Raw genomic sequence first — 25515 nt, 5'->3', positions numbered from 1 at the left:
TTAATTTCTATAGTGTCGTCCCATAAAAAGATATAATCAAATATTTTCAGAAATGTGAGGGGTGCACTCACTTTTGTGAGATACTGTATATATAAATACACATGTGAATCTGTGTGTGTGTATATTTTTTTTATATATATGGACGTCTCTGTCTCTCTCTGTCTCTATGTATCATGTGAATTATGTTTCACCTCAATATTGAACTGTCATTGATGATTTTTTCTCTTTCATTGGAATGATGAGGGAAAGACAGAATAGCAGAGAGAAACAGAAGAGTGAATAACAGGGTGTGACAGATGAGTTGCGTCAGAAGTTGGAGATTTCGTGGGCTGTTAGTCACATGATGTGACGTCTTTGTAGGCCTTATATTACAGTCTGACATTGCAGTTATGCACCTCTGTGACAGCAGATGTGTTGTTGAATTTAGTCAATATATGAACAAATTGTGACTGTCGTGAAAAATATTGCTCCTCTGGAAGAAAGCTACATTTAAAGGAAGAGAAAAACAGTCTACACTTTGATTAACAACTTCTGTTCCTTGGTTTGTTCATTATGAAATGTTCACACAATGTGAAGTCTTTCTGAATGGAATTGAAAATCCCGTTTGATTGTGAGGTTGTGATATGACAGCGATAATTTATTGGCTTCATTTTTATGTGAATACAAGCATTTAGTTTACAGTCTTATGATGCTTTTGCAGGAGTGCATGCACTGGACTCTCTGCTGCTTTTATTAAAAGGGATTTTTATAAGGATGTTTAGTGAAGGGCATAGCATGGACTCAAATGTCAAAAGACACCTTAGAGCTGGGGTGTCGAACTAAAAGGGCCATATTAGAAAATGTGGTGTTATTTCATTTTTACTTGACCTGAAAAGGCCATTGTTTATTAAAAATATGCCAAACCTGCAACAGCAAAATAGGCATTGAATACTTATTCAAAAATAATTCTTAACCTGTTTTAGGTATGTTTATTATTTTTTTTTTTAACTTTTAAAACTTTGCAGGCCGAATAGGACTTGCGTTTGACAGTCGGTCTTAGAGTGTTATCATTTTTATCTATATTAATATGTAGAAGACTGTGAATGTATGATTCAAGTTTGACAGCACTGATGGCATTATGCATTGCCTTTTTGTCTTATATCTCATTACTGTTCCTAGCAGGGCAGGACTGGGAACTAAATTCAGCCCTGGACTTTTGCCTAGACCAGCCCACTAACAACCACAGTTGACCCTGTGATTCCTTGATCTGATGTCCAAATTGTGTACTTTCATTTATTAATTTATTTGCATCTTATTTCAGTAACTTGCTGTTTGTTTGTTTTTTTTTTAATCACACATCCCCTCCCCAACACTTTTTTCTGTCTCTCTCTATCTTCTCAGTTTAGCTTTTCCAGTTGTTATCATTATGCTTTGTTCAGGAGGCAGCTGCAGTTGAAAAGTGACATGCCACTAGCCCCACACTGCGAATGCAGTGGGTCACTAACGTGTCTAGATATGTGCAATCCAGTATTTGCCCGACAACCGTCATTTGTTCCAGGTGGTCTCCATCTATTTTATAAAGGACTACATAAGAAATAACCATGCATTTCTTTCTTTCTCACTCTTGCGGTTGCCCACCCACACAGCCCACTGGGAATTGTCCCAGTCCTCCCGATGCTCAGTAGTTCTCTGGTATCTGGTAGATGCACAATGACAAAGCCTTGATCATCCATGCTGATGTTGTTGCTTAAAGCTGAAAATGTCAATAGCAAAAAGTAATACAGTAGTACAGCTATTTTTTAAGTGCCACTGTTTTTTTGTTGATGATATGGTGTCATTTTGACAGCTAGATTTGTCTAATATTGCTAAGGTTGCTGGGTAAGGGTCAGAGTTGAGCACATCGAAACCACTAGCATTTATTTTACCAAACACAGGTTTCCAATAAGTAGCCACTAGAGCTTCGTTTAAGCTGAATACATGCTCTTTTGCAGAAGATTCCCACATTAATGGTTTACTAATGCAGTTATAAGTAGGCCAGCTGGTGGTCTTTCAAAGAACAGATATACAGTACTGTACAAATTTCTCTTTTTTTGTCCTTTCCAGTCAAAACAGCCAGAATGAACAAGTTATTCCTTTCCAGCTTCTAGAAAAAAAAAAACATATTTAACATAAAATTAGACAAAATTAGACATACATCCAACATTAAGTGTAATGTGACATGTGGAGTGAGATTTTTATGGGGTCTAAATTTGTAATTGGCATTACACAGATCAGAACGCAGAAAATACAACCAGCGTCTAAAGTTGAACTTTGGAGCTAAAGAAAAAATGTCCCTGCAGATGTCGAGGAAAAATTGAGAGCAAGTCTCAAAAAAATGGGGAAAAAATGATATTATATTGAGTTGTTGATGCTTCTGTGTGATTATCTGTTAAATAGATTTCTCTTGCTTAATTCCTTATACAGATAAATTAATAATTTGCTAGGTTTGACTGGGAATTAATAAGTAATAGCACATATGAACTGAACTACTGGAGATTAATTTCAGTTTCATTTGTAAGTTCAAATCTCCAAGCTGAAAAAATGAGAAAGCAGCATGTAAGTCCATTCTGAAAGTCTCACAATGCATCAGTTGTAAAGAGGTTCGCAGCTTTAGGGGCTTTTTCCTACAAAGCGGTAGCTGTGTTTTTTTCAAATGATAATGAAGGTTGATGTAGCCTAGTGAAGTCAGCCTTGAGGTTGGCTTATGTAAACCTCTACTGTGTCTCGAATGCAACACAGTTCTCTTTTAAACCTGCTGGAAGTCCTTCACTCCAGCTGAATGCTGTGTTGCAGTGAAAAAACATGCGTGATAACTCCTCACACCGCTGGACGCTTTGTGTTGTTGGCTGCTTGAGATTAAAATTAAGTTCAAGCTCTTCTTTAGTGCTTTTCTTGCTGCTGCTTGCACATGACCTTGTGGGAGATTAATGGAAGCAATAGGAATGAATGATGACCCCAAATCATTGCTCCCAGCGGTTCATTTCCTATTGTTAAGCAATATTAAAACTGTTAAAATGAATTTGAGGTCACAGGTTAAAATGGACTGTTAATCAATTTCTTAAAATATTTCCCTTAAAATCTTGCAGAGTAGTAGGTGTCACGATTGGCTCCTCCCACTCCTCCATGTGCTTTTTGTTTACCTTTTGGTCTTCCATGTGCGTTTGTTTTGGTTCAGTCCAGCCCCCTTGTTGTCTGACTCCACCCCTGATTGTTACCACCTGTTTCCCCACCTGTCCCTCGTCTTGCCCTGTCGTGTTTAAGCCTTGTCTTTGTTGGTCTTTGTTTGATGTTTGTTTGTTTGGGATGTGCTGTTTGATACGTTTCATGTTTGATGTGTTAGGCTGTCTGACCATGGACCATTTTGACCATGACCCTGGATTTGCCCATAATAAGTCACATATCTCAGCACATGCGTCCGCCTCATCGCTCCCCACCGTTACAGTAGGGCTGGGTATCATTCACAAAACATTGACTTTATTACAAATTGAATTTACAATTTTTCATCACAAACCACAAGTGGGTGTGGCTTAAGCTAGTAATAAGTGTGAGGCACTGGAGATTCATATACAACACTGGATCCTGGATTAAGCAAGTAGTGCTGCCATTAATAACATGCATACAGTGTTTTTTAGACAGCCAATCAACAGTCTAGATTTTAGATCTAGACTTTAGATTTAGATTTTAGATCTAACAAGCATGCCTATTGACTCTTAGGTGCTTACAAGACTGATTATTATAAGACTATTAGCTATTGAACTGTGGTATTTTGATACTTGGTAGTATTGAAGTAATTTGGTTGGTACTGTAAAGTTGAATTACAATACTCAGCCCTACCTAGTAGTTTGTTATACAAGCTTTTTTTACACTGGGGGTATTTCACAAGGCAAGATTTGTTAGTTTAACCTGATAAAGACAAGCTTGTCCTATCGGAAGAGCTGGTGGATGTTCTGGACAATCTTCAACTTTAGCCTAAAATTATTTGGCTATCTCAAAAATCATGTGAGATATTCACCCCGGCTTTTCCGGTTAACCTTAACTAAAATAGTAAAACATGGCCTCTATAGAAATTAACAGGACTTTTATAGAAATTCATGACACTATGAGCGAATGAGTCTGAGTGTGTGTGTCTCTATGTGTGTATTTCAGAATCTGTAAAGTTAAGTGGACAGCTGACCTCTAACACAAGGCCACACAGTACCTCTGCATAATATAGCCCAGTGTGTGTGACTCAGTGTGTGTATGCATGTCACTGTGTGTTTCATGTGTGGATGTCTTTGTTTTTGTTTTTCAGAAACTCAGAACTGTAAAAGGACACAGCAAACACTACACACAATATACTGTTTGCTAATTGTTGTGATATTTATTGCCCTTTGCAATTCTGAAGTTGCAGAAGGCTGTAATCGGTAACGGAGCCGCAAACAATCACTGAATGTTTTATGTTGGGCTGTGAACATCCAGACCAATAACAGATATTCTTTGTAAATAATTAAATAATTGTGATGACAAATATCTTTATAAAGCGAATTAAAAAATAGTTTATATGTAAACAACGTTCCTAAAACGTATAAAGCATAGGTTACATTAAGTTTCGATTTTTCTCTCTAAAATATGTAATGATAGACTAACAGAAATAAGACTGTGTTTGTAGGAAAGCTATACTGAGCCCACTGGCCAGGCACTGCTAAGGGTAAAAGTGCTATGCAGACTGGAGTACGTTGTCTAAAAAGATCTGTAGAGTCTGATTTGAAATGGGTGTGAATTTCACCTGCTGTCAGTCAGTTTAAAGCCCCAGTAAACCCAAAGAACTCTAGTAGGCACATAGTATACATGTGCACAGTAGGTGCTGTGAACAACTGAGCAATTTCCAATTAAAGGCAAGGGTATTTTCCCAGCATTCTCCTCTCTCGGTATAAAATGGGCAGGGCTTGTCTTGGGTAGTGTGTGTACAAGCAGTATCCTTACCAATCCCTAGGCCGATGTGGGTTGTCTCTACAGTACTTCACCGTATAAAAGCAGGACAAGTTAACACAGTGGAGCACCTGTTTCACTCATTTCTCCCTCTTGTTGTTGTGTTTAGCTCTACTTCAGTGGTGTAGCAGCCTGAAATGCTGTCAATTATACTGTACAATCGCATTAGTGTGTTATGACCATGCCCAGACAGTTCTCAGATAGGTCAGATAAGCAGTTCTTAGCCATATTCAAATTATGTATCTTTTTTTTTATTCAAGATTTGCTGACTGATTAATATAAAACACCAATTTGAGTATTTTTATGACTGAGTTTTGACTATTTTGATCTTTCAGTGCACTCAGATTCATCATTCAGAAAGGGGTCTAAATCACAACCAGCTAAATGCATGCAGTTCCTCTATTAAATACACTTCCTATATGGAAACTAAGCTTTAAAAACAGCCTGTTTTTAATAGGCTCTTTTTGTGATGGCACATTCATGATTGAGTGATCATTGAGTGATTTGAGCATTGTTTTTATTTCGTTAGGATCTGTGCCGCTACACACGAGGATGTGCTGTTGTGTTGTAAAAAAAGCTCCAGATTTGCTTGAAACAAATGCATGAAACAGTTTCTCTGCATCCCTCATCATACTCAAATGATGAAACTACTTTAGCGGCTACATGTACATGTAAGATAAATCAGAGCTCAGAATCTAATATTGCACGCAGATTCTGCAAATGATGTAACATGTTTTGAATCATCAGTGTGAAAAGGTCAACTGTAACACTAGGATTAGAAGAGAGAGGAAAAGAGAAGAGAAGGGCGGTTAAGGAGAGGAAGAAGGGGAGGGGGAGGAGAAGGAGCTGAAGAGAAGGAAGGAAAAAAGAGAATAAAGCGTGAATAGATGAAAATTGTCTACATTCACATAAGAGGAGTTCAGATGGAGCCTCTGGGAGTTTGCTGAAGCATAAGGACACACACAGACACACTCTCTCTCTCTCTCTCACACACACACACACACACATTATCACAAGCACTGAATGTCAGGCCTTAGCAAAGGCGGAACCACAACAGACAGATTCCCACACTCGGCTGCACATGGCACACTGTTTTGCTTTAGGACGTATGCACACACACACACACACACACACACACACACACACATACTGGTTTCCATGTTGGATGGGGACCAACTTTCTGACCATCATTTGCGGGGACCACCCTTTCTAAAGGTCCTAGACATTTGAAAAAAATCAGGAACACTAACCGCATCATTCTAAGCCTATACACGACTTAAAACATCCGAAACGATGAAGTAATGTTTTCCCCATGCTATATGGGGACTTATGAAAAATCTAGTGAACATGGCTGATGGGGACAAAATTTACATATTATTTGCATAATTCACACAAATTCCCATTTGATTTGTGGGGACCTCAAAAAAAACATAAGTGTATTACTAATGAAAAATTACATTAATTTAAATAAAGTAAATACTCCAAAATTGCATTTGTTAAAAAAAGGTTTAATCTATAGCTAAGAATTAAAAGACAGCAGTAGTACACCAATAACAGCTCAAGTTCTAAAATATAGCTTAGCTGTTCACAATGTAGGTAAGTAGCATGAGGCCTGCAAATGGTGCTAGTGATGCAAAGCATTACACATACCTATAACAACTAGTGCTGTGCATGTTGTCCATCTTCATAACAGCAGAATTTATGTTTGAATGACTGATATTCCTAGTTTTGATAGGAATATCAGTGTGATTAAAGTGAATATTAACAGATGAAGCAGTGAAAGTATATTTCTATTCACACACAAAGCACTGAAAGTGCAGTTATTAATGTCTGAATATTTTATATCATACAAAAACGCGACCATGACAGAGAAGTGGCTTGGAAAATGGATGGATGGACAACAACTCAAACCTTTAATCCCTTCTGCTTTTCACTGTTAGAGCTACTCTTTCTTTAATTCTCATACAGTCATAACTCATTTTTTTCAAATATATTTTTAACCACTCAACCACCCAACATCAGCTAACTACTACCTGTTCACCTCACACTTCTTATCACTAAAGGGGAACTGTCATGGCCCTCTACACCCTCAGAGAGGACCTAAGATATTCTAAATACAGGGGGTCCTCGACTTACGACGTTGATCCGTTCCTATGTCGCGTCGTAAACCGATTTTCGGTGTAAGTCGGAACATACGTACATACTGTACGTAAATAACATACTGTAAGCACTTATCAAAACTAAAATGGCGTACAATGCGACTGGGGTGACGCCGTCCTCCTCGGTCCTGAGCCGCGTAACCGTGTATTCTTTCGCTGCGCACACCAAACACGAAGTTCGCGTTACGACGTTTACGACGCAAAACCACTTAAGTCAAAACAAGGCTTTATACAGTAAATGGGAGACGTGTCGTAACCACGAAACATTGTAACTCGGGACTGACGTAACCCGAGGACCTCCTGTATGCTTTAAAATTGAGCAGTTCTAATTTTATCTGATCATCTTCTGGCAAGCAACATCTAAACAAATACAAATCAGAGCAAAAAAATCAGCAAGCCTATTCAGTTTGTATTGGAATTTGAAGTGTCAAATTAAAGAAGCCCCTTTGTCAATCTGCTCGGCTGTGTGCGTGCTGTTGTGATGTGAACACTTGTATGAAATGTTGGTTTTGTGTGGTATAAGGTCGTGACTGTCAGGCATTTTGAATTCCAGCCCATCATTTCCATATTCCTCTGGAGTGCACACAGAACTTGTATGATGCACACTGCTTAAGAAATTAGCTGTTTAGTTCAGGTGATAATCCTCTCTGTGCTATTTGCTCGTTGCAATTCTGAAGCTGAACTATCATTTTAATTTTTGTTTCTTAACTTTTGCAGCACTTTTGGAGAGGACACCGTAAACGAGACTGTTTTTTTTTTTCTTCAGATGTGGGAAGGGGGGTCAGAGAGCCGAAATTTGAGTCATAGTTTGCTACTGTTTATCACTGTAATACAACTATTATTGCTATCTACTAATTGAACCTGAAGCTCATTGAAGACATTACACACATCTAAATTGCAGAATTAAAATTTTAATAAGTTCAATTTCACTTTTTGCCCAACTTTTTTCAAAGGCGTTCCGCATACAAAAAGAAAAAAAAACAAATAAAATCTTTAGACATAACATGACCACATGTCCTTGTTTCTACACTCATTGTCTATTTTATCAGCTCCACTTACTGTATAGCTGCAGTCCATCTGTTTCTCTGATACTCTGTTACCCCCTTTTACCCTGTTCTTCAGGGGTCAGGACGCCATCTACCCTCACATAGCAGGTCAGTGTTACTGCAGTGCTGAGAATGATCCACCACCCAAACAGTACCTGCTCTGTGAGGGTCCATGGGGGTCCTGACCACTGAAGAACAGGGTAACAGAGTATCAGAGAAACAGATGGACTACAGTCTGTAACTGTAGAACTACAGAGTGGAACTATACGGTCAGTGGAGCTGATAAAGTGGACAGTGAGTGTAGAAACGAGGAGGTGGTCAGAATGTTATGCCTGATTGGTGCAAATGATTCTTTTCTAAAAACATTTGCCAATAAACATTTAGCATTTTTTGCTATTTTTTTTCACTTCAGAACAAAATAACAAAATGTGGAAATGCTTTTAAAACAACAGGAAATAAGCTCCACCTTTTTGCTGAAATATGAGAAACAAAAATGACCATACCGTAGAGTTGGTAATCTTCACATTATGTATGCTACAGTTTCTTTTTGTAGGCCGTAATGCGATTGTAAACATAGAACTTCAGGTTCTGCCAGTCCCGGTTTTTAAGAGCTTCTGGTTCAGCCCTTAAGCACCTCTCACAGTCACTCTTTGCTGGTACAGTGCAAGCTGTTATGAATCGATTCATGTGCCTTTCCACCGCCTGCACCTCTGTCTGCTTCCAGGGTCTTTTCTTCTTCTGGGTAGCTTTACCTGAAAGCGGTCAGAAAAAACAAATCTGTAATTGAAAGGATAAGGAAGATTCTGAGCTGGAATTCTGATCTGAAGTTTTAATCCTATATCAGTACATATGTAAGCCTCTAAAATACAGTGCTACAGCACAGTACAGTATCAACTTTAGCTTTGTTAAAAATGATTTCAGGTGATATTAAAGTTACTTCATGTGTTGCTTTTACAGTATAAGTAATACTGCAAGTACAAGTAATACTATGCATCCATCCACTCATTAAACTGCTCGAGCCTCTGTGAACATCCAGCACTGGCAGTTGGTATAGGGGCTAGTTATTGCTAATATTTTAAGTATTAGAACAGTTACTGTTACGAGTCCCATTTCAAGCACCTAGAAGACTCTACCAATGATTCAAGTAACCCCACCAACAACTACAGATGGATTTCTGAGCACTGTGATCTTGAGATCCATGTGCATACAGAACAGAACCACTTAAAGCAGTTGGGCACAACAATTCGGCAGCAAAGTGTTCAAACCATAAAGGTATTTATGGAAACATCTTAAAAGGGAAACAATAAAAAACAAAAACAGCATTAGCTGACTTAGTATGGATTTTATTAAGTAGGTGAATGCTTTTGCCCAGAAATTGGTGAGCACATAAATACACTATATTGCCAAAAGCATTTGGTCATCTGCCTTCACATGCATATGAACTTGAGTTACAGCCCATTCTGAATCCATAGGGTTTAATATGATCTCGGCCCACCCTTTGCAGCTATAACAGCTTCAACTCTTCTGGGAAGGCTTTCCACAAGGGTTAGGAGGGTGTTTATGGGAATTTCTGACAGGTCCCCGTTCTTCCAGAAGCACATTTGTGAGGTCAGACACTGATGTTGGACGAGAAGGCCTGGCTCGTAGTCTCCGCTCTACTTCATCCCAAAGGTGTTCTATCAGGTTGACGTCAGGACTCTGTGCAGGCCAGTCAGGTTCTTCCACAACAAACTTGCTCATCCATGTCTTTAGGGACCTTGCTTTGTGCACTGGGGCCGTCCTCAAAACTGTTCCCACAAAGTTGGAAGCATGAAATCTCTTGGTGCTGAAGCATTAAGAGTTCCTTTCCCTGGAACTGAGGGGCCAAGCCCAACTCCTGAAAAACAACCCCACACCATGATCCCCCCTCCACCAAACTTTACACTTGGCACAATGCAGCCAGACAAGCACTGTTGTCCTGGCAACTGCCAAACCCAGACTCGTCCATCGGAGCACTACGCACCTCAGCATCCGCTGACCCTGCTCTGTAATTTTACGTGGCCGACCACTTCGTGGCTAAGTTGCTGTCGTTCCCAGTCACTTCCGGTTAGTTATAATATCACTGACAGTTGACTGTGGAATATTTAGCAGTGAGCAAATTTCACGACTGGACTTGCTGCACAGGTGGCGTCCGATCACGGTACCACACTGGAAGTCACTGAGCTCCTGAGAGCGACCCATTCTTTCACTAATGTCTGTAGAAGCAGTCTGCAGGCCTAGGGGCTCGGCTTTATACACCTGTGGCCATGGAAGTGACTGGAACACCTGAATTCAATGATTGGATTGGTGACTGAATACTTTTGGCAATATAGTGTACCTGGTTAAAGAACTCCCTCTGTTACTGTGTTAATGATTGGTTTAATGAGTGAGCAACAGTTTGTGAAATCTGTAAATTGCTGTACTGCTCATTTTTTAGCCTTTACAGAGAAAAGTAACAAAAATTTAAATAGCACAGATTTTTAATTTTTCAGTGACAAAATTACTGGGGATGCATCAATAACACAATAATATAATCAATAACATTGTACCAGCCGATACCATGCTCATTAACTTGTACTTGACCTCAAAAAAATTTACTGTTATCAAAATCCAATACCAGCTGATACCTTGTGGCATAAGCCAAGTGTGCACTGCTGCACAAATGAACAAATGACACCAGCTGGCAGTGAAGGAGGTTCTGCTCTCACAGAGAAAAGTTGCAGACTCCATGAGAGTCAGACCAAAATCCGCCTGTAACCTTAAGCGTTCCTCCTTGGCAGATTCCCACCAGACATAAACTCAGATGCACATGCAGTCATTCTCTCTAAGAACTAAACAATTCTAAGGAGGTTATGGTGTTGTATGGCAAAATCAGTATTGGCAAGTACTAAGAAACATGTACTTTTGCTAAGTCTGGAAAAAAATGGTATTGATGCACCAATAAAATTACAAGCAGATGTCAGGTGGTCAGTGATTCAAAGGTGGGCAGTCTTTTTATATTCCCATGTGGCTGCCATCAGTGTTACCACAGCATTTTCTAGTTTAATTCATACACTGACAGTATGTCTCTAACATACAAAATAAAAATGTGTAAAGAGATTACCTTTGGAAGAATGCCTCATAGCACCGAATCTTGAAGGTGTCTCATCTTCATCTGATAGTCGTTTGTATTTCTTAGGTGGTGGTGGTGGCGGCATTTCATTCTTCTTGGTGGGAGAAAGTGACTCTTCTGCTGATGGCTCTATAGAAAATTAATTCATAATCGAATAATTTCAAAATGCCTCAGAATGCTGACAATACATTAAGGATGTTTGAGTTATAGTTAGTGCATTTAAGTGCATTAAACCATTAAAGCATAATTGTGCAATTAAAGCATAAATTTTATAAGTATATTCATCTTCTTTTTATTATAATCAGTGTACAATAAAAAGCCACGACAAAAAGTGCCAACCGGCTCAAGTTCACTCAGTTTACCTGGGTAGTCTAGACAGCTAAAAGTGTTTAGACAAAAAACAGACCTAACCATGAAAGTATGACTGTCATGGAATTACAGTAGGTTTGATTTAAGTATCCCATTAATTATGTTTGATTTTTTTTTACATCACTGTTTTTTGTTTTTTTTACAGTCATTCCATATCCTAAAGATATGCACATTTGACAAACTATATTACACTATAATGACAACAAATCATTGTCATTATCCATTAGTTAGCTAAATAACTATATAATAATAGCTGAAACTCCTATGTGTTGGGACTTACAATAAAAAGCAAGAAATTAAGTTTATCACGATAGAGGCAAAATATACTGTTTCAACAGTAATTTACTGACAAAACATACCATCAACAGTAGATGTTGATGATGAACGCTTTTCCTCCTGTGCACTCGTGTCTTCATCACTGTCCAGAATTTTTTCTGTGAGACATATACAAAGTATAGCTTAACAATGTGATTAAACAAAAAGGAATAGAGAATAAACAAATGAAAGTCAAATAACTCACCATCTGGATCTAGCCCAATTTCATCCAAGTTCTTGCCATGAAACTCTGCTAATCTTCCTTGCTCCAGTGCCATTAGAACTTTGCTGATCTTGGCGAGCTGCAGCGTCTTCTCAGGTAGTCGATAGAACTCACGATGGATTCTTATATCATGTCCAAGAAAATTGGCAAGCTGATCCATCTCTGTATCTGTCATGTTCAGGACTGTTGAAAGGGTTGCAGCATGCTTTCGCAGTCTGGTAGATGTTAGCGACTCGGGGCACCTTGCACCACATGCCTTTGCAAAGCCACGAATGCAGTCTGAACCTCGGAAATGTGTCATAGCTTCTGGTCTTGCAAACATATAACCATTGTCCTTTAGAACCCCACAAGCCTCTCTCTGCTTAACAAGCCTCTCTCAGCATTTTTGGAGTCAGAAGAATTGGAACCGGGCGACCGCGTTTTCCTCTAATAACAATCCTTGAGAAGTGTCTGCAGAGTTTTTTTTCCACTTCAGAGAGCGCCCAGTCCACATCCACATGTGGGTCAGAAGTGTCTCTTGATGAAAATGCAGATAAGGGCATGCTTGCCACCTCTCCTTCCCTGCGCCGGTTAAAAAGTATGATCTGGGCCAGACACACCTTTGCCAGCTCCATCCAGGCCTTTGTAGAGGGACTTTCAGAGAGTGAATTGTACCACTCATCTTGCACTTGAGTGAGATATGCATGCATTTTTTGGACATCTTCGGTAAAGGGCATGACAGTAGGCACATTCCACTTTGCTTCCCTGATGTTCCTCAAAGCTGTAGCCGAGATCAGTTCATTCCACTTTTCCTGATGAACATCCTGAAACTCACTGGCATTCTTCACAAGTTTGTCATTGTTTGAGATTAATCCCTGAGCTTTTAAGAGTTTGCTTACTTTAACCAGGGTATTCCCAAGTTTGTTTGCTAGTGATGGAATCAAAAACTTATTTGTTTCACTGACATACCCACATGTCAACTTGACAGCTTTGACAGTCTCCATGTACTTCTTTGGATTTATGAGGTCTTCCATTTTTTTTAAGGTGGTGACTTTTCTAGCATTGCGAATCTGCCTTCCCATTTCTCGCATCTTCTCTCGCACAGACTGTTGATTTTTGGCTGATGTTCCACCTTTGTTTAACAAGTGCTGCCCAACATCAATAATGACTTGGTCATTTTTTACTATATCTGTAATTGGGTCAGGATTCATGGCACTGATTACTCCCCACAGTTGTTTACTAATAGTTGAAGGTACAGGCCCTGTGTATGTACACATGGACTGAACACGGTTCTTTCCTGGTTTGGGGGCAACCGATCCAGGTCGAAGTCTACAACTGCGCACATGTCGCCATAGCACCCTTCTTGTAAAAAGTCCTTGACAGTATGCACAGTGCATGAAGTCATTTCCTTGCACTTCTTTAGGTGGACGTTTAAATGGCACTAGTTTTCCCTTTCCTGACTCCATGACAGCAGCATTGTGAGCATAGTTTCCTCGGTTGCGAATGTAGTTTAGATGGGTTTTTCTCTCCTTGGAACCCTTTGGAAAGCTTAAAGCTTTAGCCACATCAGATTTATCTTGGTGTGCATGTTCAAGATGCCTTGCCATCTTAGCATAAGGGATACAGCAATACAAGCAATACTGTCTCTTGTTGTACACTCTCTTCCCACCTTTTTTTGTGCATGCACCAACAACAATGCTGTCATTTACATTCTGACTTGAACATGGTTCTTCATCTGATCCAGACACTTCAGATGTAAGTCTGTGCCTATCAGAGATCATTTTGTCTGAAGTTGTGGAGTCACAGACAGGGGAACTCACTGAGCCATAGACATCCAGTAAATCATCATGAGACTTATATTTTGGTTTAAGGCTATCATCACTGTCCCTTTCAGAAGTAGTATCTGGAATGTAATTATCTGAACTGTCTGGTGTAGAATCATCTTCACCCTCTGATGTAGAATCATACAGTTCATCAGAATTTTCAAGATCTGTGTCTTTTATCTAGTAAACAAAAATAATGAGAAATCTGTAAATCTGCAACAATTAGTTAAACAGTTTATCAGTAAATTGACAAGTAAATCAGCAACTATTCTGACAATTGTATAAGGGTTGATTTTTTACTTCTTGTACAAAAAAAAGTACTGCATGGATTTTCACTGTTTGTTGGTATTTTACAGACCAAATGATTTATCAATGAATAATTCAACACACTGAATAACTGATCATGAAAAAGGTTGTTGTTTGAAGTTGTAAATACAACCTCAGATCTTCGTTTTGCCACTTAATTGAAAACTTACTATGACACTCTTAGTCCGTCTCAGTCTTGGTACAAAAACTTCATTTTTGTTTTCAAAACATGTCACAATCTGTTAATGAAACAAACAAAATAAATAACATTTAACACCATTATTTGGAGAGACACATACACACATATTACTTGAAAAAAAATGAACAAAGAAAAACATCAAATTCATAACAGAATATTTCTTCCTGTCCAATCAAGCTCTGCATTCATACATGTTAAACAAAATAACCTTTCTGAGAATATTTCACACTATATGCTAAAGTTCCTTGTGGGAACCAGTCCAATTTTTCAAACACACTATCTGCTCACACTCTGACTGAAGGTGTGTTGCGGGGACGTCGTGAGTGTCCAGAATAGAATGACAATTAACCAAGATAAAAATCCCTGTGAAAGTTCAAATCTGCTGGAAAAGTTCCAATACCACTCATAACATTAAGCTGTGCGCAGGTATACTGACTCAAACTAGATCACAGTTACAATTAAATGCCTTTTTCCTTTTAGATGCTTAAAATAACAAAACAACAAAAAAGTGACAAGGACAGACTGGAGAATTCAATCTACAGTACCTGTTGAGGAGTGTTGGCTGGACCAGTAGCATCATCCATCTCTGACAGGAGACAAGGATGGGAGTTGCACGCCGCCATAGTATTAACTTTAATGCAGCATGTCTGTAAATGGAAATTTCATATTAAATGCTATTTTAGAAAATGAAAATATAGAAAAAAAAAAATCTGATGAAAATGCTGCGTGACATGAAAAAAGACTTATTACTTCTTCAGACAAAATCTCTACAATGAGATGCATGGCAACATACACCAGACTTCAGAGAAAAAAAAGTAAAACAAAGAATTTCTTTATGTCAAGCCAAGACCTGTCTACCCTTTACACACCAAAAATATAAGAGGCTTTGTGGGCACCTTTCACACTCTATGCTAAAGTTCCTTGTGGGGACCAGTTTTTATCCAAGTTTTCAAACGCTGTTTCGATCCATTCAAACACACCTTCTGCTGACACACTGACTGAAGGTGTGTTGTGGGGACATCGTGAGTCTCCAGAATAGAGTGATAATTAACCAAGATAAAAATCCCTGTGAAAGTTCAAATCTGCTCTACCTGTCCCACTACCACTAAGCTACTGTAAGCACATCATTAAACTGTGTTCGGGTCTACTGACTCACACTAGATAACAGTCTAAATAAATTTCTTCCTCCTTTTAGGTGCTAAAAATAACAAAACTAAAAAAACCGTGACAAAGAAAGACTGTAAAACTCTATACGGAGCTATGAACATGAACGTACCTGTTGAGTAGTGTTGGTTGGACCAGTAGCATCATCCATTTGAGTCTTTGACAGGAGGGAAGGACGGGAGTCGTGCGCTACCATAGCATTATCTGTAATGCTGCTTATCTGTAAATGGATATTTCATAAAGACACTATTTTAGAAAACTAAAACATAGGAAAAAAGGTCAATCTGATGAAAATACTGTATGACAGACAAAAACACTGACTGCCTCTTCAGACAAAATCTCTTAGAGGAGATGCATGGCAACATACACCAGACTTCAGAGAAAAAAAAAGTCAAATCATAAAAAATTTCTTTCTGCCCAGCCAAGCTCTGACCACCTTTACACACCCTAAACAGGTTTTATGGGCACCTTTCACACTCTATGCAAAAGTTCCTTGTGGGGACCAGTTTTTATCCAAGTTTTCAAACGCTGTTTCGATCCATTCAAACACACCTTCTGCTCACACACTGACTGAAGGTGTGTTGTGGGGACGTCGTGAGCGTCCAGAACAGAGTGATAATTAACCAAGATAAAAATCCCTGTGAAAGTTCAAATCTGCTCTACCTGTCCCACTACCACTAAGCTACTGTATGCACATCATTAAACTGTGTTCGGGTTTACTGACTCACACTAGATCACAGTCTAAATAAATGTCTTCCTCCTTTTCGATGCTTAAAATAACAAAACTAAAAAAACTTGACAAAGAAAGACTGTAGAGGTCAAATTGAAGCTATGAACATGAACGTACCTGTTGAGTAGTGTTGGTTGGACCAGTAGCATCATCCATCTGAGACTTTGAAAGGCGGGAAGGACGGGAGTCGTGCGCTACCATAGCATTATCTGTAACGCTGCTTGTCTGTAAATGCATATTTCATAAAGACACTATTTTAGAAAACTAAAATATAGAAACAAAAATCAATCTGATGAAAATGCTGTATGACAGACAAAAAGACTAACTACTTCTTCAGACAAAATCTCTTAGAGGAGATGCATGGCAACATACACCAGACTTCAGAGAAAAAAAAAGTAAAATCATAAAAAATTTCTTTCTGCCCAGCCAAGCTCTGACCACCTTTACACACCCTAAACAGGTTTTATGGGCACCTTTCACACTCTATGCTAAAGTTACTTGTGGGGACCAGTTTTTATCCAAGTTTTCAAACGCTGTTTCGATCCATTCAAACACACCTTCTGCTCACACACTGACTGAAGGTGTGTTGTGGGGACATCGTGAGCGTCCAGAATAGAGTGATAATTAACCAAGATAAAAATCCCTGTGAAAGTTCAAATCTGCTCTACCTGTCCCACTACCACTAAGCTACTGTATGCACATCATTAAACTGTGTTCGGGTTTACTGACTCACACTAGATCACAGTCTAAATAAATTTCTTCCTCCTTTTCGATGCTTAAAATAACAAAACTAAAAAAACTTGACAAAGAAAGACTGTAGAGGTCAAATTGAAGCTATGAACATGAACGTACCTGTTGAGTAGTGTTGGTTGGACCAGTAGCATCATCCATCTGAGACTTTGAAAGGCGGGAAGGACGGGAGTCGTGCGCTACCATAGCATTATCTGTAACGCTGCTTGTCTGTAAATGCATATTTCATAAAGACACTATTTTAGAAAACTAAAATATAGAAACAAAAATCAATCTGATGAAAATGCTGTATGACAGACAAAAAGACTAACTACTTCTTCAGACAAAATCTCTTAGAGGAGATGCATGGCAACATACACCAGACTTCAGAGAAAAAAAAAGTCAAATCATAAAAAATTTCTTTCTGCCCAGCCAAGCTCTGACCATCTTTACACACCCTAAACAGGTTTTATGGGCACCTTTCACACTCTATGCAAAAGTTCCTTGTGGGGACCAGTTTTTATCCAAGTTTTCAAACGCTGTTTCGATCCATTCAAACACACCTTCTGCTCACACACTGACTGAAGGTGTGTTGTGGGGACATCGTGAGCGTCCAGAATAGAGTGATAATTAACCAAGATAAAAATCCCTGTGAAAGTTCAAATCTGCTCTACCTGTCCCACTACCACTAAGCTACTGTAAGCACATCATTAAACTGTGTTCGGGTCTACTGACTCACACTAGATAACAGTCTAAATAAATTTCTTCCTCCTTTTAGGTGCTAAAAATAACAAAACTAAAAAAACCGTGACAAAGAAAGACTGTAAAACTCTATACGGAGCTATGAACATGAACGTACCTGTTGAGTAGTGTTGGTTGGACCAGTAGCATCATCCATTTGAGTCTTTGACAGGAGGGAAGGACGGGAGTCGTGCGCTACCATAGCATTATCTGTAATGCTGCTTATCTGTAAATGGATATTTCATAAAGACACTATTTTAGAAAACTAAAACATAGGAAAAAAGGTCAATCTGATGAAAATACTGTATGACAGACAAAAACACTGACTGCCTCTTCAGACAAAATCTCTTAGAGGAGATGCATGGCAACATACACCAGACTTCAGAGAAAAAAAAAGTAAAATAATAAAAAATTTCTTTCTGCCCAGCCAAGCTCTGACCATCTTTACACACCCTAAACAGGTTTTATGGGCACCTTTCACACTCTATGCAAAAGTTCCTTGTGGGGACCAGTTTTTATCCAAGTTTTCAAACGCTGTTTCGATCCATTCAAACACACCTTCTGCTCACACACTGACTGAAGGTGTGTTGTGGGGACATCGTGAGCGTCCAGAATAGAGTGATAATTAACCAAGATAAAAATCCCTGTGAAAGCTCAAATCTGCTCTACCTGTCCCACTACCACTAAGCTACTGTATGCACATCATTAAACTGTGTTCGGGTCTACTGACTCACACTAGATCACAGTCAAAATGAATTTCTTCCTCCTTTTAGGTGCTAAAAATAACAAAACTAAAAAACTTGACAAAGAAAGACTGTAGAGGTCAAATTGAAGCTATGATCATGAATGTACCTGTTGAGTAGTGCTGGTTGGACCAGTAGCATCATCCATCTGAGTCTTTGAAAGGTGGGAAGGACGGGAGTCGTGCGCTACCATAGCATTATCTGTAACGCTGCTTATCTGTAAATGCATATTTCATAAAGACACTATTTTAGAAAACTAAAACATAGGAAAAAAGGTCAATCTGATGAAAATACTGTATGACAGACAAAAACACTGACTGCCTCTTCAGACAAAATCTCTTAGAGGAGATGCATGGCAACATACACCATACTTCAGAGAAAAAAAAAGTAAAATCATAAAAAATTTCTTTCTGCCCAGCCAAGCTCTGACCATCTTTACACACCCTAAACAGGTTTTATGGGCACCTTTCACACTCTATGCTAAAGTTCCTTGTGGGGACCAGTTTTTATCCAAGTTTTCAAACGCTGTTTCGATCCATTCAAACACACCTTCTGCTCACACACTGACTGAAGGTGTGTTGTGGGGACGTCGTGAGCGTCCAGAACAGAGTGATAATTAACCAAGATAAAAATCCCTGTGAAAGTTCAAATCTGCTCTACCTGTCCCACTACCACTAAGCTACTGTATGCACATCATTAAACTGTGTTCGGGTCTACTGACTCACACTAGATAACAGTCTAAATAAATTTCTTCCTCCTTTTAGGTGCTAAAAATAACAAAACTAAAAAAACCGTGACAAAGAAAGACTGTAGAGGTCAAATTGAAGCTATGAACATGAACGTACCTGTTGAGTAGTGTTGGTTGGACCAGTAGCATCATCCATCTGAGACTTTGAAAGGCGGGAAGGACGGGAGTCGTGCGCTACCATAGCATTATCTGTAACGCTGCTTGTCTGTAAATGCATATTTCATAAAGACACTATTTTAGAAAACTAAAATATAGAAACAAAAATCAATCTGATGAAAATGCTGTATGACAGACAAAAAGACTAACTACTTCTTCAGACAAAATCTCTTAGAGGAGATGCATGGCAACATACACCAGACTTCAGAGAAAAAAAAAGTCAAATCATAAAAAATTTCTTTCTGCCCAGCCAAGCTCTGACCACCTTTACACACCCTAAACAGGTTTTATGGGCACCTTTCACACTCTATGCTAAAGTTACTTGTGGGGACCAGTTTTTATCCAAGTTTTCAAACGCTGTTTCGATCCATTCAAACACACCTTCTGCTCACACACTGACTGAAGGTGTGTTGTGGGGACATCGTGAGTCTCCAGAATAGAGTGATAATTAACCAAGATAAAAATCCCTGTGAAAGTTCAAATCTGCTCTACCTGTCCCACTACCACTAAGCTACTGTATGCACATCATTAAACTGTGTTCGGGTTTACTGACTCACACTAGATCACAGTCTAAATAAATTTCTTCCTCCTTTTAGGTGCTAAAAATAACAAAACTAAAAAAACCGTGACAAAGAAAGACTGTAAAACTCTATACGGAGCTATGAACATGAATGTACCTGTTGAGTAGTGTTAGTTGGACCAGTAGCATCATCCATTTGAGTCTTTGACAGGAGGGAAGGACGGGAGTCGTGCGCTACCATAGCATTATCTGTAACGCTGCTTATCTGTAAATGCATATTTCATAAAGACACTATTTTAGAAAACTAAAACATAGGAAAAAAGGTCAATCTGATGAAAATACTGTATGACAGACAAAAACACTGACTGCCTCTTCAGACAAAATCTCTTAGAGGAGATGCATGGCAACATACACCAGACTTCAGAGAAAAAAAAAGTAAAATAAAAAAAAATTTCTTTCTGCCCAGCCAAGCTCTGACCACCTTTACACACCCTAAACAGGTTTTTGGGCACCTTTCACACTCTATGCTAAAGTTCCTTGTGGGGACCAGTTTTTATCCAAGTTTTCAAACGCTGTTTCGATCCATTCAAACACACCTTCTGCTGACACACTGACTGAAGGTGTGTTGTGGGGACGTCGTGAGTGTCCAGAATAGAGTGATAATTAACCAAGATTAAAATCCCTGTGAAAGTTCAAATCTGCTCTACCTGTCCCACTACCACTAAGCTACTGGACATACAACATTAAATTGTGTTTGGGTCTACTGCCTCACACTAGATCACAGTCTAAATAAATTTCTTCCTCCTTTTCGATGCTTAAAATAACAAAACTAAAAAAACTTGACAAAGAAAGACTGTAGAGGTCAAATTGAAGCTATGAACATGAATGTACCTGTTGAGTAGTGTTGGTTGGACCAGTAGCATCATCCATCTGAGACTTTGAGAGGAGGGTCCGTCCGAAGTTGCATGCCGCCATAGTATCAGCTTGTATGCTGCTTATCTATAAAGGCAGTTTTTAGTGATATGCTTCTGTTTCTGTTTACATTTACATTTACGGCATTTGGCTGATGCTCTTATCCAGAGCGACTTAAAATTCAACCCTAACCCTAACCCATTTGATCATTTTACACAAGTAGGCGAAGGCAGTGTTAGAAGTCTTGCCCAAGGACTCTTATTGGTATAGTGTAGGGTGTTTACCCAGGCGGGGACTGAACCCTAGTCTACAGCATAGAAGGCAGAGGTGTTAACCACTACACTAACCAACCACACTGTTTTACATAATCTGTATGCAATTAAACATTTGATTTAAAATTGTTATTATACCTGCTGAGTTTTCACATTATGTTCATCCCCAGTCTTTAAATGGAAGGGATGGTTGGAGTTCTCTACATTTGCATCATTAGCTGTTTCTTCACCCACCTGCAACATTTTTAATAAGAATTAGTTATAAAGCAGAAATCCGATTCCTGTCTAACTCATGCAGATCCAGAGTTTCACCATTATCTGATTATTCAAGACTATGTAAACACATTGAATTAGATACTGACACAATCTGATTTTCTGCAATTATCAGATTATTAAATGTACACAAAGTGAATCAGTTACTGACACAGTCTGTTATTCTGCAGTTATCAGATTATTAAGTGCATGTAAACACACTCACTAATCTAAAATAATTGGTATTTTGATTGGTATTTTGTTATGCAGATTTTTTTCTCAAAGTAATAGAGACAAACATATTTCTAATTTATTCAAACTATAATATAAGCACAAGGTTATTTAATACATTCTGAAACACTGATAGCCGTTCTGTTTACTGTGTACTGTGCAACATACCTTTGTTCTCCACGGGCAATCTTCACCTCCATAGTCATAAGTTACTTCTTCTCCTTCTTTGATGTCATTCAAGTCAAACAAACAAAGGTGGGGTTTTCCATTCACGTCAATTTTTTTCATCCTACAGTTTGGATGTTGGTGTTCGTCATTAACTAGCCGTCCAAATGATCCATCTTCTCTAGCGGCATCAATACTTATAAAGATGGAAACATAAAAAAGGGCTTACACAATATATTACACCAAAATTAGAGTATCACTTAGTTTAGCGTAGTATAGTTCAGTATAAGGAGTGTAGTTTAGGAACAACTTGAAATCTTACCACCATGTTTTCCCTCTCCACTTAAACGCAAACATAAATGCAGCACATGACGGGTGGTAAAGTTTTCTTCTTCTCTGGGATTCTGCATCATTTATCATATCTCCTCTATATTCAACAACAAAATCTCCTTTGCAAATTGAACCCTTTGCAAATACACCACGTCCTGTAAAACACAACAAAAACATTTTCAACAAAACAGGAAAACTTTTCTCTATTCTACCATTATTCATTTGTCTATGGTAATATGAACCACAAAAAAAAAAACACAAAAATTGACCTCAACAGATGGTCGCTCATTTGAGATAGACAGCAATATAGTGCCTATTTAATGTACCCTGAAGGTTTGCATCAGATGCTCATATGGGCGGTATGGGCAACAATTTATATCATGGTATAATTAAGATTACTGATGCTTTTGGTGTATATCACAGTTTAGTATATTTACATTAATGGCTACCACAAAGGACTGACTTTTACTGCAGCTCACTACACAAGAGGTGAGGGAGTCAGTGAGGTCTGCACTGTTTGTATGTTGTGTTATCTGCATTTACATGCACACTGGTATAAAAGTAATGACAAAACTAATACCTTAAAAAGAGTTTCACCTGGTAAACCACATGAACTGGTATATCACCCAACCAGTGTTAGATTAATAATTACTAACTAATAAATCTATCAGACACCACCTTACCTTTCACTGCATTGATGTATTTCACCTCTAGTCTGCATGTTTTGTCTGTCTTTGAAACAACGTGCTGAATTGCATCCTTAAGGGGACTGATACGGGGTGGCATTTCAAACTGCAGGGAAATATTTCACAAGTTAGTTATCAATGGATTTAATTAAGGATTGAGAACTTTACAATGATTACCTATATATGATTTTTAAAATTTATTTCTTATACCCAGATACTTCAACAGCAAAGGAACTGCATACTTTCAAGATTTCTCATTTTTTCAGGCCACCACCTCTGAAAAGCCTTTGAGTAACATATGAAACTCAAATATAAAACAAAAATGGGAATGTGGTAGAGTTCAGTGTAAAAACAGGTTTGTATAATCCAGCTTCTGGTTTACCATGCCCAGTGTTAAATCACTCAGGGCCAATATCTATATAAAATATAGCTGTGAAATAAACTATAATCAAGATGTTTTATTTGTTTGTTTGTTTTTAACAACCTAGTAAAGTGAATGACACCATGAAATTGGGCTGCAAAGTCAACCTGGTCTGTGCAGTAAAAAGTAGTAAAGCCTAAGACCTCGAGCTCAGTTAAATAGCTGGCCCAATGCTCTCACTTTGGTTTAGCTCGGTTTAGCTTTCAGTGCTTTGACTTTTTCCCTTCGGTTTTGTTACTTGCTGATGCTCCAACGCCGAAATATGTTGTTTTAACGTCGTAGGGCACAAACCACTTCAGCCGCGGCTGCCGGGAATGGAAGGGATTAAGAGCTTAACCGCGAGGTTGGAACTGGCTTGTGGTTCGAACTGGCCCGCTCCACCTTAAATGAAGCGGCAGTTAATGTTATAAGAACTGAGGCGCCATAATGTAATTGCTGCACCGCTTAAGGTGGAACGGCAAAATTCGAACTAGACGTTGGCGAAACGGAAGCCATCTTCAGCCCACTTTAGCCAGGGCACGATTCTTACCACGAGAAAGGTTTATGAACGTGTTTCTCCATAACACGCAAAACTCTGCCGGGTTCGGTTCGGTACATTTCACAGAAACATTGGACACTTACTGAACACCTCTCAACGCCTCCCTGCCTGCTGACCTCTGGGCTTTAAATCACTTCTATCTGCTGAATGTACAGCTTAATGCCAGCTGTGTTAATGATGAAGGTACACGTGGCTTCAAATTAAAAGTCTGCCAACGTAACGCGCAGAGAAAAAGAAAGTTAATTGTATTACATTTCTCTATAAAGCACTCTAGGTCAAAATCTGTGGTTTTATGTGTATTCTATGAATTCACTTAAAGTCACTAAAATGTAAATGTATAATTGTGTGTTTATATACATACATACATACATACATACACACACACTATATTGCCAAAAGTATTCAGTCACCTTTGCAAATCATTGAATTGAGGTGTTCCAGTCACTTCCATGACCGCAGGTGTGTAAAGCCGAGCCCCTAGGCCTGCAGACTGCTTCTACAGACATTAGTGAAAGAATGGGTCGCTCTCAGGAGCTCAGAGAATTCCAGCGTGGTGCCGTGATCGGACGCCACCTGTGCAGCAAGTCCAGTTGTGAAATTTCATCACTACTAAATATTCCACAGTCCACTGTCAGTGGGATTATAACAAAGTGGAAGCGATTGGGAACGACAGCAACTCAGCCACGAAGTGGTCGGCCATGTAAAATGACAGAGCGGTCAGCGGATGCTGAGGGGCATAGTGCACAGAGGTCACCGACTTTCTGCAGAGTCAATCACTACAGACCTCCAAACTTCATGTGGCCTTCAGATCAGCTCAAGAACAGCGTAGAGAGCTTCATGGAATGGGTTTCCATGGCCGAGCAGCTGCATCCAAGCTTTACACCACGAAGCACAATGCAAAGCGTCCCTGTGAGGGATGGATGGGGTCGTCCACAATGCTGGTGGCTTTCCGGATACAACGTGTGATGTAGATGTCCATGATGGAGGGGAGAGAGACCCCGATGATTTTCCCAGCTGTCCTCACTATACACGGTAGGGTCTTGCAATCCGAGGTGGAGCAATTCCCAAACCATCACCTTAGTTTTGTCCACATTCAGAGACAGGTTGTTGGTTCCACACCAGTCCGTTAGCCACTGCACCTCCTCTCTGTATGCTGACTTGTCATTTTTGCTGATCAGACCCACCACAGTCATGTCATCAGCAAACTTGATGATGAGATTTGAGCTGTACTTTGCCATCAGTAGAGTGGACTAAACACACAGCCTTGAGGGGCACTGGTGCTCAGTGTGGTGGTGCTGGAGGTGTTCTTACCCATCCTGACTAACTGAGATCTCACAGTTACAGTAGTCATTGAGGCAGGACACTGGAGGCTTCTTTGGCACAGGGATGTTGATGGTGGACTTGAAGCACATCGGAACGACTGCAGTGCTCAGAGAGATGTTGAATATGTCCGTGAGAACATCAGCCAGCTGTTCGGCGCATTCTCTGAGCACTCTGCCTGGTATGCTGTCGGATCCTGGTGCTTTTCATGGGTTGACTCTATGTAGAGTTCTCCGCACATCAGCAGTGGACAGACACAGTGCCTGTTTACTTGGAGGAGGTGTGGTTTTCCTTACCATCATGCCGTTCTGTGCCTCAAACC

At 39.3% G+C, this 25515-nt stretch overlaps 2 protein-coding genes and 1 long non-coding RNA gene across 5 annotated transcripts in view; 1 reads left to right on the top strand and 2 right to left on the bottom strand.

Annotated features, from left to right (window-relative positions):
• Positions 1–25515, top strand: part of cacna2d3a (calcium channel, voltage-dependent, alpha 2/delta subunit 3a) — a 338457-nt gene that overhangs the window by 238778 nt on the left and 74164 nt on the right. The window lies entirely within an intron of this gene.
• LOC119262817 lies at positions 8626–12575 on the bottom strand. The gene is made up of 4 exons (XM_037536197.1): positions 12211–12575; positions 12050–12124; positions 11313–11450; positions 8626–8943 (listed from the first exon to the last, which is right to left on the bottom strand). Exons 1-4 carry the CDS (start codon positions 12548–12550, stop codon positions 8726–8728), a joined length of 771 nt encoding a protein of 256 aa, XP_037392094.1. The 5' UTR covers positions 12551–12575; the 3' UTR covers positions 8626–8725.
• Positions 21963–24035, bottom strand: LOC119262818. Its single transcript, XR_005129934.1, has 4 exons — positions 23957–24035; positions 22912–23020; positions 22221–22383; positions 21963–22094 (listed from the first exon to the last, which is right to left on the bottom strand). It is a non-coding gene; the product is annotated as an uncharacterized LOC119262818 (long non-coding RNA).

This window comes from Pygocentrus nattereri, chromosome 29 (assembly GCF_015220715.1).
Source record: "Pygocentrus nattereri isolate fPygNat1 chromosome 29, fPygNat1.pri, whole genome shotgun sequence".
In the NCBI taxonomy this organism is placed as follows: domain Eukaryota; kingdom Metazoa; phylum Chordata; class Actinopteri; order Characiformes; family Serrasalmidae; genus Pygocentrus; species Pygocentrus nattereri.
Note: the sequence above shows the minus strand (reverse complement) of the source record. Positions and strands in the feature narration are given on the sequence as shown.